The following is an 18,638-nucleotide window of genomic DNA, read 5'->3' as shown; positions in this document are numbered from 1 at the left end:
GTTAATATTAATTATGTTATATTATTTTATTATCATTTAGAAAAATTAATTAATGATAAATTTTTTTATATTATTATTAAGTTATTAATTTCTTAATTATGTGTATATAAGTTACAAACTATTTACTTATTTATTACTTTAATATTATAATAAGTAGCTATTATTATTATTATTATTATTATTATTATTATTATTATTATTATTATTATTATTATTATGTAGAAACCTCAATTTAATTAGATATAGGAAAAACTCTTTATTTTATATATATATAGAGGTTATATTTAATAATTATATTAATTAATGTAATTAATTATTATCATTACTGTTATCATTAATTATTTTTACTATTACTATTATTATCACAATTTTTATGATTAACTAATTAAAAATATTAGACATATTTTAATAATTTTATAAATTTCTCATCTAATTATTCTTAAATTTTTAATTATTTCATTTAATTATAAAATTTTAATAATTATATATATCTTAAAATTAATAAAATAATTTAAAATTATACTATGAAATTAGTCACATAGAGTTAAATACTTTACTTTCTTTCTCTCTCTCTTTTATATATTTAATAATTTTTAATTTACTTTAATGTTATTTTATTTTTATTTATATTATTTTAATATTCTTTTAATAAAGACATATTTAATTATATATTCAATGCTACATAAAATGAATTGTGGAAAAATGAAATAAAATAAAAATTTATTTTCATAGTTATGGTAAACAATAAATTTATATTAATATTCAATTTTCATTATTTTTTTTTGATATTTTTATAGTATATTAATAAATAATTAATGTTATTAATTTAGTTAATATTAATTATGTTATGTTATATTGTTTTATTATGTAAAAGTTACAAATTGTATAATTATTACATTTTAATATTATAATAAGTAGCTATTATTATTATTATTATTATTATTATTATTATTATTATTATTATTATTATTATCTAGAAAAGTTTAATTTAATTAGAGATAGAAAAAACTAAGAGTTAATCATATTAATTTATTTATTATACTCAATAAAAATACATATGTTAATTTATGTATATTCCATGTTCACTTTTCTAATGAAGATGTTATTTAGATTTTATAAAAATAAATTCAATAAGTGATAGGATTTTAAATTTGTCACATTTATAGCAAGTAGTAATTTTTAATTAAATTTATTGATAACAATTTTTATATGTTTCTTAAAAAGTTGTAATATATAATTATTATATAATATTATTTTTAAATATGATTCTTAATTATTTTGATCTTCTAAATTTAAATAATAGAAAACATATTAGTTACTAAATATAATTGTTATTCATTGCAAGTTTTTTGCTTTTTAATTTGAAAAGTTAATTGCAGTTACTTTAAAAGAAAGTGAAATATTTTTTAATATATTTATTGTAATTAAATTTAATGTTTAATTGCTCATAATTTGACAACTCAAGACATTTAATTTTAAATTTTAACTAATATTATAATGATTATCAAAATTATTACTATAATTAAAAGTTTAATTTTCTTTAAAATATCTGCTCTAAATTATAATCAAATATATTTAAATTTTTGTAAGAAATTAATGATTATTTTTTTTTTAAACATGTCGAATTATTAAAGGTAATGCTTATTCATTAATTTTTAATTTTTTAAAAGAGAAAAATCAACATTAAGTATTTTCTATATTTTTTAAATAGATGTAATATAATTACTAAATATAATTATCACATGTTATTATGTTCATAATTTTTAATTTAAAAAATTAATTACAGTAAAATCAAGACTTATATTTACTTTGAAGAGAAATTAATATTTAAAAGTTTTCTCTTTTCATTTTATGCATTTAATAAATTTTAATTTTATTTTATTTTTATCATTTTAAAATGATTTTATTATTATTATATATGAAGAATAATTTATGGCCATTAAAAAAAAACTTATGCCTATTAAGTTTATTAATTTGAGAGCGATTATTAACTTATTTGATTAAAATTTTTAATAACATTTTAAAATTTTAATTTTTAAATATTAATATTAAAATATTTTTAATTAAAAAAATAATATATATATATATATATTCACAAATATTCCGCTCGTTATATTATGAAATTGTGATTTTATATAGATAATTTATAGAGAATAGCGAATTAATAAGAATTAAATATATAAGTAATCTTAGTTATTAAATTTTAAAAAAGAAAAAAATTATTTAATAATTATAATTTTATAAGATTTACTTATCTATACATAATTAATTTTTATTTATTTACTATTCTACACATAATATCCTACATAAAATCACCTATACCATATAATTATTCCTTGCTGAGGGTCAACGGTTGTTACCTAGAGGGCTAGGATAAGAAGTCACTAGTGCAGGAGAGGGAAGGCAAAATAAAAGGAGAAGGGGAAACAGGTTAACGAGGATTGTTTGCTGTTTTTTTCTTTAAATTACTTTTTAGTTTTGAATTTAAGTGTAGTCCATTATGATAATTTAAAAATATTTTTAATTATTTATTTGATACAAGGTGGTTAAAACTTAACGATGTTAATGAAAAAGTCTCATTTAATTACTAGTGAAAAACTATAGGTATCTATTATTGTAAATTTAAATTGAGTCTCCTAATTAAAAATGTGTGGAATTATAATATACTTTTTTTAATATATTTATAACGTTCTCAATATTTTTAATGCCACGTTAAGAACATTTAACGGTGTTAAAGAGAAAAGTCTCATTAAAACCGCATAACCATGGGACAGTACTATTAAACGCGGCTTATAAGTTGTCTTGGCAAAGAGATTGAGTGAATAAATTAGTAGTTCGATCAATGGATCAATAATTCAATTATTAGGTTATTAATAATTAATTAAATATATATAATTTAACTGAAAATTTATTAATAGAAATAAATAAATATAATTAATGAAATTTTAATTATTTAAAATAAAACTTTAACATTTTTTAGATTATATTTAATAAGTTTTAATATTGTTTTTAAATTGTACATAAAAGTATTCAAGTTATATAATGCATAAAAATTTCTATAAAAATATAATCCTCTTTTTACTATTTATTGATGAAATATTAAGTATATTAGTATGTATATATATATATATAATAAAAAAATACATAACTATCAAGCTAACTCAATTGAATTTAATTTTAAATATTTTTATGAGGTTTGAAATTCAATTCTCTATACCAATACTTAAATAAAAAAAAAAAAATTCTATTGAGATTTATCGGTTAACATCTGAATTGACTGAGTCACGTTGTGTCGCTTCCTTATCTGACTCAATTACAAACTTAAATCAGTTTACCGATTTATTGATTCAATTAACCAATTTGATCTGAATTTAATAATTATGCCATAAGATACTACTTTGTGACAAATTTAACCTCAAACTTTGATTTGAAAGCATATATATATATATATATATAACTTAAAACTTTATAGTTATGTAAATACTTCTAATATTATTGAATTAAAGTTAGAAGATTGATGTTAAATTGGGACGTTGACTTGGAAAAAAAAATTATGTTGATAATGTTATAATCACATCCAGATCAATTGAGTCATGCTAGGTCGCTTATTTATTTTATTCAATTACAAATTCAGATTGATTCACTGATTTACTGATTCAACTAACTAATTTGATCCGAATTTAATAATTATGCCATAAGATACTATTTTGTTACAAACTTAAACTCAAACTTTGATTTGAAAATATGTGTAATTACAAGGTAGATTTTTTTATTATATATATATATATATATATATATATATATATATATATAGACTTAAAACTTTATAGTTAGTTATGTAAATTCTTTTAATATTATTGAATCAAAGTTAAAAGATTGATGTTAAATTAGGATGTTGACTTGAAAAAAAAAATTATGTTGATAATGTCATTATAATGTAGAGAAATTACTTGAGATGCATGAATTATAGGGTGACAGTGGAAAAATGTGCTTCCTTTTCGCTTAAAAAATTTGACAAAACTTTTTTGTATTGAAAATCATTTACTTGACTTAAACTTCGCATGTATCGCATTTGTAAAGTCAATAATTATTTGTACGTATATTTACTTAGTTTGCCTTCAAAATTAATCTGAATGTAAATGAATTAATTTTTAATGTAGTTGCAATTTTAAAATCCTATTTTAAATAGTGAATTCTATCTGTAGTTTTAAAGTGAATCAACATGCTCTAAAAATAACACCTAACAGGTAGACAAAAGAAAAAAAGTCATTTATTTATGCCATCTAAATGTAGAAGTATAAATGAATCGAGCTGAATATTAAAGAGTTTAGACTTAATTCATTAAGTTTGTTAAAACTCGAATCCAGTTTATATCTAATTCGAGCCGAACATCAATAAATTCAAACTTGATTCATTTGTAAAATAAGCTCTAAATAAGTAGGACGACTCATTTATAAAGTAAAATTTTAAGTTTAGAGTTATAAAATTTAAATTACATAGTTTCTATTAACTCTCATATAAAAAATAACTTAATTTTCATAAAAATTAAATTTAAATAACTATATTTTATAAAATACATTTTATATATTAATTATATCATTGTTTTAAATAATATATTATTTTTATAATATTCATAAATAAATTAATAAATATTTATAATATAATAAAATATAATAATTAATATGAATATTTTTATAAACAAGTCTGCTCATAAATTTATTTACGAGTCAGCTAATAACTTACGAATTGAATTATAAATATTAAAGAGACAAATATGCGTAGTTTAAACTCAATTTATTTATTAAATAAATCTAAACATAAAAGTCAAACTTGATTTGTTTGCTAAATAAGTCGAATTAAATTGATTTTTTATCAAGCTCAACCAGTTTGATTGGTTTACAGTCTTGTTGATAATATATATATATAAAATTGAAAAAAAAAAAAATTGAATGAGTAGCCGAGTTAGATTGGTGGGACTTTGAAATAGGTTTTTTCTTTATTTTTCAGTTAAATAATTTTGATGTAAGCATGCGTCGGATTGTCAGGAATGAAAACTGGCATTATACGAAAGAGCAATCCAATAGAAATATTTTGTGAAACTTAGATCGTATTTGAGTTTTATCACAGGCATAAATTAAATAATAAATTGAATAATTAGTTTCGAAAATATAAATTATGGAAAAATTATGAAATTCATGTATATACATTTATTGTATTTTATTTTTTTATTTTTTTAAATCAAAGGTAAACTTCATTAAAAGCATTAGGAATAGGAATATATACTCCATGGTCCAACATAAAAGTGGATTCTAGACTAATAACCTAAGCACCTACCTCAAAAGAAAAATAGTCCAAAGCCCATATAAATTGAAACACTAGCTCGGTTTGGATCTCGACTCGAGCCATAAGTAACTTGGCAAGAAGGGACAATAGTGCGTTGCCAATCGCATCGAGCAAACCAGTTACAGGGGGAATGTCGAACACATCGAGGAGTGCAAACAGGAGCCATGCATGGCTAATTAGCCTGTCTAAAGACCATGGTGATGTTGGAGAAACAGAAGAGGCCTGCCAAAACTCTTGATTTTCAATCTCGCATGGTCACTGAGGGCATCAGAACAAGCATATCAATAAAAATGCTTGCCCTTCAACTCCAAGATCTGTGAAAGCAATCAAAACCCAAAATAAATTATTTAATGGTAGAATCAATCAGATATTAACATCAAGGGGTGAAGAACATATATATATATATAATTAAGTAATCAGTGGTATTTTCAATTGGAGTTAAAAAAAAATTAAATTTTAAGAATTATTTTTATTATAAAATACACATCAATAAATTTATTTTTACTCATGAACTTAGTCTTTTTAATTTTATTAATTTAAAATTTTATTAATTAGTTCCCAATTTAAACATGTGAATAATTACAAAACTAACAACTTAAAATTTCTCTCTCTATATATATATAAGTTTACTATTTATATATGAATGTAATTATCAAAATAAAACACAAGTCATTAAAAATTAATACAAAATTTTATCAAAATTTTCATCCATCTATATTAAATATCAAAGTTTAATAAAAATCCTATAAATGAAATTATCAATTTTAATCTGTCACGACCCAACCTATGGGCCGGACCGGCACTAGGACCTGGGCCAGCCTAAAGCCCCCGAGGCCCGTAGTAAGCCTAACTGTTCATTAACCCAACTCTAAGGCCCATTGGGCCCAAATTCAAGAAAACAAACGGACAGAGTCCGGCCATAAAATGGACTTTCCAACGGGGAGTTTTCGACTCACCCGACCTGCAAACACAATAAACCATCCATTGGGGAGCTCAGCTCACCCTCCACATACTCATCAACATAATAATAAATGGGAGCTCAGCTCCCTCATCCAATCCATCAAAACAGACTTAAAATATTAAGTTTACAGGTCCAACATGAATATAATATTACAGACCAAATTCAAATAATTACTGCTAACACATGCGGAAATTCTAGGAGTAAATAAAATTACACAAATATCGATAAACAACCTGCGAAGTATAAAAGCAGGTTAACCCAGAATAAATATCCTCCTGGCTGTAAAAATTTTTGAGCAGAGTGGCGTTCGACTCAGAGAGTAAAATATCAATCTTAACTATAATCTCTATAACTATCTGAACTAATGCACCCTGTAGAGTGAAATGCAACATAAACAACATTTTCACATCATAACATCAAAAAGGTAATTTGGAGCACTCACACACCCTGTAGTATCAATCATAACATATGGGAGCTGATCCCCTATACAGCTCTCTTAAATCCAACTTTGGTGCGAATTACTCAAGCTCGGACTTCCACTTAATAACCAAATCGAGGTCCCAGAATTACTCAAGCCGTGACTACCCCTCGAAGGAACAGGTCCCCAATTACTCAAGCCGTGACTACCCGTCCTATCCATAGTCCACACCACATCACACGCACGCCAACGCACGCACACTGCTCCAAATTACCACAACAACATCCATGGCATATTAACAGTTATGAATGCAACATAAATCGTGCCTAGAGTTTAACTAAATAAATATATGCATATAAGTGATGCATGGGCATGCTGAACATATAATAATATCGAAATTACAATTTTAATTAATATTTTACTCCACGGACTTGACGACAAATTACAATGGCGGTGGGCGGAGGAAGAAAGGCATCTGCTCACGACAATCATATTACATTTATTTAATACAATCGACTCAATACAAACAAAGAAAAAGACCAATTCGTCCTAAGTCGTGCGAAAATCGGCGAGTCTCCCTATACCTAGGACCTACCCAACTGCAAAAGGGTTCAAAACACACTTCTATACTCACAATCCATATATCAACAGTTCAATCATATCACACACCCCTCTGGGCCCATCAAATCGATCATCCATCACAATACGCAAAATTTCAATTTAGTCCTTATTATTGATCATTTTTGCAAAAGCGCCAAACAAGCTCTAAAAATTATAAAACTTTGCCGCGGTCCTTAGCAATATTACTAAGCTATTGCAAAAGAATCGTAATTTTCTAAGCTACCACGAATATTTTATGGATTTTTAATCCTATTTAAGCACTAGAAAATTACGTAAAAGAAAGGTTGGGTTTACCTTTGCCGATTCCGACTTGAACGCAGCTCGGGATGCACGACAATGGTGGGGTAGCCAAAACCTCGATCCAATTCGGAGACTTTTCCGGTAGGCTGCAATGCAGTAGGAAATTCACGATCCGGACAAGCGAATTTCCGCGAATTGAGGATACCTACACGAAGCCCAATAATAATATATAAAAATCGGGGTGTTACATTCTTCCCCCTTACAGAAAATTCGTCCTCGAATTTTACACAAGCGAGAATAAAGCACATGATTATACATTGAACAGATAAGGGTACTTGCTACGCATGTCCCGTTCTAACTCCCAGGTGCACTCTTCCACTAACTGACTCCTCCACAAAACCTTAACCATAGGGATCTGTTTTGATCTCAGCTGTCTCACTTGGTAGTCCACTATGGCTCTGTTTGCTCCTCAAATGTCAAGTTCTCTTTTAGCTCTATCACATCCGGCTGTAGTACATGAGAAGGATCGGGAATGTATTTCCTGAGCATGGAGATGTGAAACACGGGATGAACGTGAGAGAGGTTGGGTGGTAGCTCCAACCGGTAGGCAACTGCTCCAACTCTATCGGTAACCTCAAAGGTCAATATACCGAGGTGCCAACTTGCCCTTCTTTCCAAATCTCATGACTCCCTTCATTGGAGAAACCTTCAGAATACATAGTCGCCCTTTGCAAACTCCACATCCCTCCGTCAGAGTGCATAACTTTTACGCCTCTTTGAGTGTTTTGATCGTTCCCTGATTAAAGGAACTATCTCTGAAGTGTACTGCACTAAGTTTACATCATGCACCTTCGCTTCCCCCATTTCTGTCCAACACAGAGGAGACCTACACTTTCTTCCATATAGTGCCTCATAGGGCGCCATTCCTATGCTGGAGTGATAACTGTTGTTGTAGGCAAACTCCACCAAAGCTAGTGATCATCCCATTGACCTCCAAAATCCAAAACACTCATGCGAAGCATGTCTTCCGATGTTTGGATTGTCCTTTCAATTTGTCCGTGCATGCATGCGAGGGTGGAAAGCCATACTAAAGTTCAAGCGTGTGCCAAGTGCCTCCTGTAACTTTCTCCAAAACCGAGAAGTGTCCTGGGGCCCTCTGTCAGATATTATGAAAGCCGGAACTCCATGCAATCTGACTATTTCTCGAATGTAGAGCCGGACATACTGTGCCACAGTATGTAGTCTTCTGAGTAAGAAGTGAGTGATTTGGTCAAGCGGTCTACAATTACCTATATCGAATCATATCCTCGCGTGGTGCGAGGCAACCTTGATCACAAAATCCATAGTGATCATTTCCCACTTCCATTCTGGGATAGGGAGCTCTTGCAACTTCCCTGACGGTCTCTAGTGTTCAAACTTCACCTTCTGACAAGTCAAGCACTTGGACACAAAGTCTGCTATGTCTCTCTTCATGCCATTCCACCAATAGCTATCTTTCACATCATGGTACATCTTGGTGGAACCTGGGTGGACACTGTACAGTGTGTAGTGTGCCTCTCGCATGATTTCATTCCTGAGGTTGTCCACATCGGGCACACATATCCTAGAACCTTGCACTAGGGCGCCATCATTGGCAAATCCGAACTCACCACCTTCACCTTGCTGTACTCTTTCTATAATCTTCATCAATTGTTGGTCTCTGTGCTGGGAAACTCTAACTCTGTCCCTCAAGTCTGGCCTCACTGAAAAGTGAGCCAACAATACCCCCTCATCTGAAAGATCTAGGTAATCATCTCTGCTGAAATGTGCGCCAAACTGCCAGAAGATTTTCTGCTTAAAGCATCTGCTACTACATTGGCCTTCCCAGGGTGGTACTGGATGGGGCAATCATAGTCTTCCAGAAGCTCCATCCATCTCCTCTGTCTCAAGTTTAAATCCCTCTGTTGGAAGATGTACTTCAAACTCTTATGGTCGGTGTATATCTCGCACACTTCACCATACAGGTAGTGTCTCCAGATTTTTTAGTGCAAAGACTACAGCCGCCATTTCAAAATCATGGGTGGGATAGTTCTGCTCATGCCTCTTGGTGCCTTGAAGCATAAGCCACTACTTTTCCATTCCGCATCAAAACACACCTAGGCCAACTCTAGAGGCATCCACGATTGCGGTGTATCCTTCACCGCTCATAGGTAGTGTTAACACAGGGGCAATGGTTAGACACTCCTTATCCTCATCATTATAACTGACTCTATCGAGCTCTCTTCCTGTCCTTTGCATCTTATCCACTTCCCTTTTCCTATTTTTGGTATTGTTGGTATCATTTCAACCTGCTGTACTTATTCCTTAATTTTAGTCCTATCTCATCCTTACACCTTTTCCTTCAAAGATGTCTATCCCATCATCAACTTTAACTTTCTTTTTATTTCTTAGTCTTATCTTGAATACTAGTTTCATTACTTCAAGAATTCTAACCCTATGATTTACTCCTACCAGCACATTCTTCACCTTATGTAACACTTATAATTACCCATAGAAAATTTTTTTTTTCTTGTATCCCCTTTTTTCCAACTTAACTATCAGAACATTATCATTCCCTATCAGCCTTAGTAGGAAATTGCTTATCCTGGATGAATATGAGCCCCATAAACTATAAGTTCCATCTGAACTAACACGGCTGTAGGAAATATGTGTCATGCCTTAATTCCAAACAAGATACTTCACGTGTTCATTCTCCTTAATATAATCATATATACTGCCCATAGCTTTCTAAACTTCAACCTCAAATTACCCATCAGCAACAATTTCATCTATTGAATCTCAACCATAAATAGTACTTCCTCCAGCTCATAGTTTAAAACAGTTGCAAGCCTTAGTAGCTAACTCAATTTAACTCCTGTCATTACTCTGTTCGTCCTTTCATACTTAATACTAGGTATGCACTTACTGTCATTCTCATATCAGGAAATTATGTATGAATTTGTGCCTACTAAACTCTCAATAACTAGGTCTCATTGACTCAGTTTTTGTTCCTTATATAACCTTCTAGAACCAAAAGCACAAGCTAAACTTGAAAAGAAAGAAAATATCCTCTTATATTCAACTACACCCGATTGTCATATTATAACGTTTCACCTAAGTTTCTTGGTCTTTATCTCCAAATTTCATCATCTCCTAGCACAATTATGCTCTACCTATAAGTTATCATCTGCATAAACCCTTTACCGTACCATTTTCCTTCTTGACATAATATTTTATAATTTATTAACTTTACTTATACTCGACCTATGATTCATATCTATCATCGTTTTTATTGTGCCCTTAACTTTTGTTGATTCCTGAAAGATTTCTCTCACTAATAAATTCTTCCAACACTAATTCCACCCTTATCTAGGGTCATTAATTTAATCCCTTAGACTGACTTTTATTCAACTTACTGCTTACTAACTTCTCTTTCTCTACCTATTTAGGTAGTCCGCAATACCATCGCACACCTTCTAACATTTACTCATTATTATTGTATTCCATACCTCCATCACTTTTCTCACTAATGTGATCCCATTTTGGGTTTTCCATCCTTGTCATTCTCCTTGCCAAGAATAACACTTAGCCTATCCTATATCTTAACTTTGTTCCTTTTATTATGCGCTCTTTAGGTTGTCCTTTCATTTATTTCCTTTGTCTTACCCAAAATAGAACTTGACTATTCTATCCCTGGTTTCATTCTTCTTCCTAACATAATAATTGTACTTGCTAACTATATCTTTCGAGTCTCTATCGCTTTATCATATGTCTGTGCTACTCAGATTTGGTCCTTTGACCACTCTAGCTAGTACTTCCACTAGCATTTAGATTATATTGCATCTGCAATCAATTGCCCAAACTTTCATTCTGCACTTTCTTTATCCATTGGCCTTCTGTGATTGATCTTCGCTAATTTATTACTCTTAACACTATTATAATTAGATTATACTATTGTTTTGAATAATTTGAAATTAGAAAGGAACTCAGCAAATTACAGTCATACTTTTATTGTATGATCTCTATTCTTATCCTTTAACTTACATAATACCCTTACTACCTCGAGAACTGATTCTGCAGTAATTTTATTTATTATTATTTTTATTATTATTATTATTATTATTATTATTATTATTTTCCATGTTTACTCAATTCCAAAACTTAAGATTTCGGGCACCCAAACCCGTCATCCAATTCAAAGGATTTACATCCATCGTGATCTGATTATATATGATTCCTATGATGGAACTTGTATCCTCTCCGGATACCCGAGCCAACTACTCTCTACCACACTCTACGGTCCATCCGGGACACTATTCCATAAGTCATCATTATCGTAATAACCTTCGATCCATTCTGAAAAGATAGGACTATATCCTAACTTGCTGCAACAAAGGTACTACATCTACCACCTTGCCTGAACCATGTCAAGTTAATGACTCTTTTATCATATCATAGCTCTATAAATCATCAATTCATAGTTTCGACCTTCTTTAGGTAGTAGAGTTGTACTTTATTCCATACTGATACACACAAGGTATACTATTCTCACTCTATAAGTGTCACCTTTACTTTGCAACTAGTCCAAACCTGCAGTGCGATGGCAACTCTTGATGAAACTCTAGCTCATCTTTGGGGTAAGCGAGTCAACGACTCTAGTTATCACCCAAGCTGTGACCTTTCAATATTCTAACTCTAAACTCTTAGCCGAGTTCCCAACTCCTCTGCAAATATAGAACTCTGTTACGCATAAGCTGTACTAAAGCGAAGCCATCTCAAACACCCTCATTATGGAGCACCACGGGGATGCACGCGACTCTACACAATAATCTCATGTCGATCATGTCTGCGACTTACAGAGCAGACATCGAGAATATTGTATAGTTACTACGATACGTCCTGACAGACTAGGTCTCCTAATTTCTTATCTCTCCTGAATCTTCTATTATCACAAACTTATTACATTGGGTCATCTACCGATGACCGCCGAGTGGTATCCTCATCCTTATCTAGGCAACTGTACTTTTAAGACTCACTTTTATGTACTCGTGTCTTACGAAATGGGCACACCATTTAAACCCATACTGACAAAAATATAATATTTCTTGGAGTACGTATCCTCATGATAGATCTCACATGTCTACAAACTCCATTTCACATTTCTGTGTACTCCACGAAAATCAAGACACTAACTGAGGTAATCTTATATTTCCCGAGGTATAACGTAGAATCTAGAAACAAAGAATTACAGGAAAAGACGAAACAGAATCCTATACTCGCATGTGACTCTAGTAGACTCTTCCCAACACTTAGATAATTTTTCCTATGAATCTGGAGCCTAAGCTCACGATACCACATTTGTCACGACCCAACCTATGGGCCGGACCAGCACTAGGACACAGGCGACCTAAAGCCCCGAGGCCCGTAGTAAGCCTAAGCGTTCATTAACCCAACTCTAAGGCCCATTGGGCCCAAATTCAATAAAACAAGCGGACAGTCCGCCATAAAATGGACTTTCCAGCGGGAGTTTTCGACTCACCCGACTGTAAACACAATAAACCATCCATTGGGAGCTCGGCTCACCCTCCACATACTCATCAACATAATAATAAATGGGAGCTCGGCTCCTCATCCAATCCATCAAAAGCAGACTTAAAATATTAAGTTTAGGTCCAACATGAATATAATATTACGGACCAAATTCAAATAATTCTTGCTAACACATGCGGAAATTCTAGGAGTAAATAAAATTACACAAATATCGATAAACAACTGCGAAGTATAAGCGAGTTAACCCGAATAAATATCCTCCTGTGGCTGTAAAAATTTTTGAGCAGGAGTGGCGTTCGACTCGAGAGTAAAATATCAATCTTAACTATAATCTCTATAACTATCTCGAACTAATGCACCTGTAGAGTGAAATGCAACATAAACAATATTTTCACATCATAACATCAAAAGGTAATTTGGAGCACTCACACACCTGTAGTATCAATCATAACATATGGGGCTGATCCCCTATCTGACTCTCTTAAATCCAACTTTGGTGCCGTAATTACTCAAGCTCGGACTTCCACTTAATAACCAAATCGAGGGTCCCAGCGAATTACTCAAGCCGTGACTACCCCTCGAAGGAACGGGTCCCAGTGAATTACTCAAGCCGTGACTACCCCGTCCTATCCATAGTCCACACCACATCACACGCATGCGCCAACGCACGCTTGCTCCAAATTACCACAACAACATCCATGGCATATTAATGATTATGAATGCAACATAAATCGTGCCTAGAGTTTAACTAAATAAATATATGCATATAAGTGATGCATGGGCATCTTTGAACATATAATAATATCGAAATTACAATTAAAATTAATATTTTACTCACAGACTTGACGACAAATTACAATGGCGGCTGGGCGGAGGAAGAAGGCTGTCCCGGCTCACCTGACAATCATATTACATTTATTTAATACAATCTGACTCAATACAAACAAAGAAAAAGACCAATTACGTCCTAAGTCGTGCAGAAAATCCGTGAGTCTCCCCTATACCTAGGACCTACCCAACCTGCAAAAGGGTTCAAAACACACTTCTATACTCACAATCCATATATCAACAGTTCAATCATATCACACAGCCCCTCCTGGGCCCATCAAATCAGTCATCCATCACAATACGCAAAATTTCAATTTAGTCCTTATTATTGATCATTTTTGCAAAAACTGCCCAAACAAGCTCTAAAAATTATAAAACTTTGCCCCGCGGTCCTTAGCAATATTACTAAGCTATTGCAAAAAGAATCGTAATTTTCTAAGCTACCACGAATATTTTATGGATTTTTAATCATATTTAAGCACTAGAAAATTACGTAAAAAGAAAGGTTCGGGTTTACCTTTGCCGATTCCGACTTCGGGAACGCGCTCGGGATGCCTGACAATGGTGGGGTAGCCAAAACCTCGATCCAATTCGGAGACTTTTCCGGTAGGTAGTGCATGCGGCGGAAATTCACAGATCCGGACAACTGTCGAATTTCCGCGAATTGAGGATACCTACACGAAGCCCAATAATAATATATAAAAAATCAGGGGTGTTACATAATCATAGAATAGAAAAAAAAAAAAGAATAAATGAGAAAAAAAAGTTCAGCCTTAAAGTCTTAAACTTTTAAGTTTTTAAGGGTATATATATAAGCATCACTAATTATGTTTTGTTATTTTGATTAGCTAAAATTTATTTAATTAATAGTTTGAATCATGAAATGGGACAACTTAAGATTATAATAATAATAATTGGACTTAAATATTAAAAAAGAAAAATTTTGGTTAGACTAGGTGTTTAACATTAATTTAGTTAGAGGGCAACTTGAATCTATACAAGAGCAAATATAGTAAGCTTCTTGAAAATAATTTTTTTGGCCTGGGGGCATTGGCCACAGTTAGTCCCCTTAATTCTGCTATTGAAACTATTTATATCCTCAACCTAGAGGTAAGGAGGGAAAATTCATTATTTGATAAGAAGAAAGGCTTTCTACGTCCTTTCGGACAGAATGAGAGCTAAAAGGATATAGAAAGCCTTTTAGAGGCAGTGATTAAGAACTCCTAGAGAGCTAAAAATGAAAGAAAATCAAAGGAAATGAGAAAAATCAGTTTCAGACTTCTATATTTGTAGTTGAATGACTGTTAAGTTAGTAATATTATAGTCAATACTACTTTGTCAATAATATAAAAAGATTTATGCGCATTTTGCCAATACTTGTGAACATGTACAATTTGGGAATTCACAACCACACAAGGCAATAAGCATTGACAATTAAATTTGGGGATACCATAAAACATTATTAATCTTCCCAAATTTTGCATCTCAAAAGGGAAAAGTCTTCCAAATTTTTGATATACAGAATCTCTTATTGTTCCATTGGGCAGATCCTGCATTCTAATTCAAGTGTCAAAATGAACTCCCAAAATTTTCAATCACAAGTCAAAAGCCCAACACCATCAAATTCAGCCTTTAATTCCTATCCTTTTTCAAAACTTCCTTTCCAACTACGTAGCCGTTAAGTCCGTGGACACAGGTATGAAAATGACCAACAATGGCCTTTTACGTCGAGATTCAAAACACGTAATAATAACTTTCAAGTGTGAACATAGGCACCAATCCAAGCCCACATCCTTTTAAAGATCCGCTTTGTCACATCCAAACATAATTAAAAACTTGCCTGTTCATGCAAATCAAAAACACTATATGATTTGTGATACAGCTCAAGCAGACGCTACAAAAGTTGGGCTATTCATACAATCAGTTCACACCAATCCAAATCCCATACGTTTAGGTTCTTGCCTTCTTGGTACTTCCATTTCCATAGCTAGATTATATAAACAAACTACTCGCATTAGCAATAATTGTCTTAGAATGAAAATGGGCTACTCTTGTTTCAAGGTTGGGATAATATTAACTATTTTCTCACTAACACTTCTCCTTCCAGTGACTCATGGCTGGGGAAATGATGGGCACTTCATAGTTTGCAGAATCGCTCAGGTACTTGAGCCTTCCTTCTACTTCTAATGTATTTTTGGCATGTTTTTATTCTTTTAGTGGATGTATGTTTTCTCTGTGTTATGAACAGTCTCGGTTGAGTGAAGCTGCTGCAGATGCTCTGAAGCAACTTCTGCCAGAGTCTGCGGAGAATGACTTAGCAAGAGTGTGCTCATGGGCAGACAATGTCAAATTCCGTTACCATTGGTCATCTGCCCTTCATTACATTGACACCCCAGATTCTCTCTGCACCTACCAATACAATAGTAAGTTCCTTTTCCTTATCTTTCCTCCCATCAAAAGTTTTCGATTTCTTGATCAAAGAGTACTTTTCGATTTCTTGATCAAAGAGTACTTTTCGATTTCTTGATCAAAGAATACTATTAGGCTCTTTTTTATCTTTTTGGGTATCTAGGGGATTGCAAGGATGAAAATGGAGACGAAGGAAGGTGTGTTGCTGGTGCAATTAACAATTACACTTCCCAACTTATTACCTACAACACTGCTTTCTCCCTGCAGATTGAATGTAATTAAAACAAACCTATTGTTTAATCTCTTTAATTTTTTTTTTCGTATCTTCCATCTTTTTATTCACAGTATATGCTCGATTTGTACAAGCATTTCTCCTTTTTAAATCTTGTCTGACAAAATATAATGATATGAGTGAATATCAGATAATCTCACAGAAGCACTTCTTTTCCTTTCTCATTTTATAGGAGACATCCATCAGGTAAGGCACTCAATAAATTTATACCCATTTATTGATATTTTTCGAGTCTGTAAATGATAGTATAATTTTCCATAATGTAGCCTCTGCATGTGGGTTTTACTTCAGACAGGGGAGGCAACACAATTGATGTCCATTGGTACACAAGGAAACAAGTCCTTCACCATGTGAGTCCAATTGCCAAACCAACTTCATGAACTTCAATAACATAGTACTGATTAATGCCAACGGTTACAGGTTTGGGATGCAAATATAATTGAGACAGCTGAGGAAAGATTCTACAGCTCAAATGTGGAGGACATGATTGATGCAATTCAGCAGAATATCACGGTATTCCACTCTTCAAATGAATTATCTGTATCATTTGTTTTGGCTTCATTTATCCTGACGTATACCCTTTTTCTTTCCCTTTGCATTGGGAATTATGAACAACAGACAGAATGGAGAGATCAAGTTCAAAAATGGGAGACCTGCAGTCGTAACAAGACAGCCTGCCCAGACATGTATGCTTTGACAACCTCATTTTATTTGGATATAATACTTTAGACAATTTATCATAAGATCACTCAACTCTCACAGTTTAGTAGCAAGAAGCCCTGTTTATTGAGCTTCTTTTAAACTATCATGCTAGAATTGATGAAGAATTATTAGTTTAATTGAAGCATTACTCTCAAATAAAATTGCCTGCTTCCCATAGGTATGCATCAGAAAGTATCAAAGCAGCATGTGATTGGGCGTACAAAGGTGTAACGGAAGGATCAGTACTAGAAGGTAAGCCACAAAATCTTCTGATATTAAGGCATGTTCATTTTTTTATTTGATAAATCAGGAATAATAATTAAAACAATAACCTCCTTGTAGATGATTATTTCCTATCCCGAAAACCAATAGTGAATTTGCGATTAGCTCAAGGCGGGGTCCGATTGGCAGCAACTCTCAATCGCATTTTTCAATGACTTAGTCTGGTGCTAATTAATGTTTGGTGTTAAGTAAGGCATGCCTGAAGCTTTTCAAAACGTTATGTTTACTTTAGTACATTATCAATGTATCATAAACATCAAGGCATTGCTTGCAAAAAAAATAATGCATATATTCAAATAATTCTTGCACTGTTCTCTTCTAAAATTCTTGCACGCATGCGTAATTCCAACTACTGTGACAAGCAACAACAGGAGATAATGACAATGTTGGTTCATTCATCAATCACTACCTGTAACAGACCGTTAAGAGAGGGGCGGTGGGGTGGAGATCCAAGTTTAAAGACAATCTTTGTGACACTACATTCTTCTTAACATAGCTCATTTACTTCAGAATCGTATCAAACAACATGTGAACATCTAAGTTCTTGCACAGTATATACTGTACTCTTGTTATGGTTTCTTCACAACAAGAACAGGGCACTTAGCCTCTAGGACACCTAAGGTATACCATTGAAGAAAATTATAAAATAAGAAAAAGAAAAGAAAAAGCCTCGGATATCCCATTGTACACGGGAGGAAGGGTGAAAAAGGACGGGCTAGGCTGACCCGGTTTCTCATCATCTCAGGCTTGGTCAGTCTAGTTGAGTTCGAAGGGGATTCCAATTTTGGTTTTTAAGGTTTTGATTCTAGTTTCTTTAATATACTCAATTCGATTCCTTATCAAGCTAACAGTTTCTTTTAAAATAAAAAATTAAAATTTTTTATTTTGAAACCAAAAAATTTTTATATTTATCAAAATTTATGGTACATCACGTTGTCTTAGTTTTTATTATTGTAATTTCTTCTATAAATATC

General features: G+C 32.1%; 1 protein-coding gene across 1 annotated transcript; it reads left to right on the top strand.

The window, feature by feature from the left end:
- Positions 1-15,835: 15,835 nt before the first annotated feature.
- On the top strand, positions 15,836-17,972 carry LOC110649655 (endonuclease 2). The gene is made up of 9 exons (XM_058132258.1): positions 15,836-16,139; positions 16,228-16,402; positions 16,552-16,662; positions 16,811-16,866; positions 16,947-17,030; positions 17,101-17,193; positions 17,299-17,366; positions 17,561-17,634; positions 17,725-17,972. The coding sequence occupies exons 1-9, from the start codon at positions 15,846-15,848 to the stop codon at positions 17,817-17,819; spliced, it is 1,050 nt and encodes a 349-aa protein (XP_057988241.1). The 5' UTR covers positions 15,836-15,845; the 3' UTR covers positions 17,820-17,972.
- The last annotated feature ends 666 nt before the right edge of the window (positions 17,973-18,638 follow it).

This window comes from Hevea brasiliensis, chromosome 13 (assembly GCF_030052815.1).
Source record: "Hevea brasiliensis isolate MT/VB/25A 57/8 chromosome 13, ASM3005281v1, whole genome shotgun sequence".
Taxonomy (NCBI): Eukaryota; Viridiplantae; Streptophyta; class Magnoliopsida; order Malpighiales; family Euphorbiaceae; genus Hevea; species Hevea brasiliensis.
Note: the sequence above shows the minus strand (reverse complement) of the source record. Positions and strands in the feature narration are given on the sequence as shown.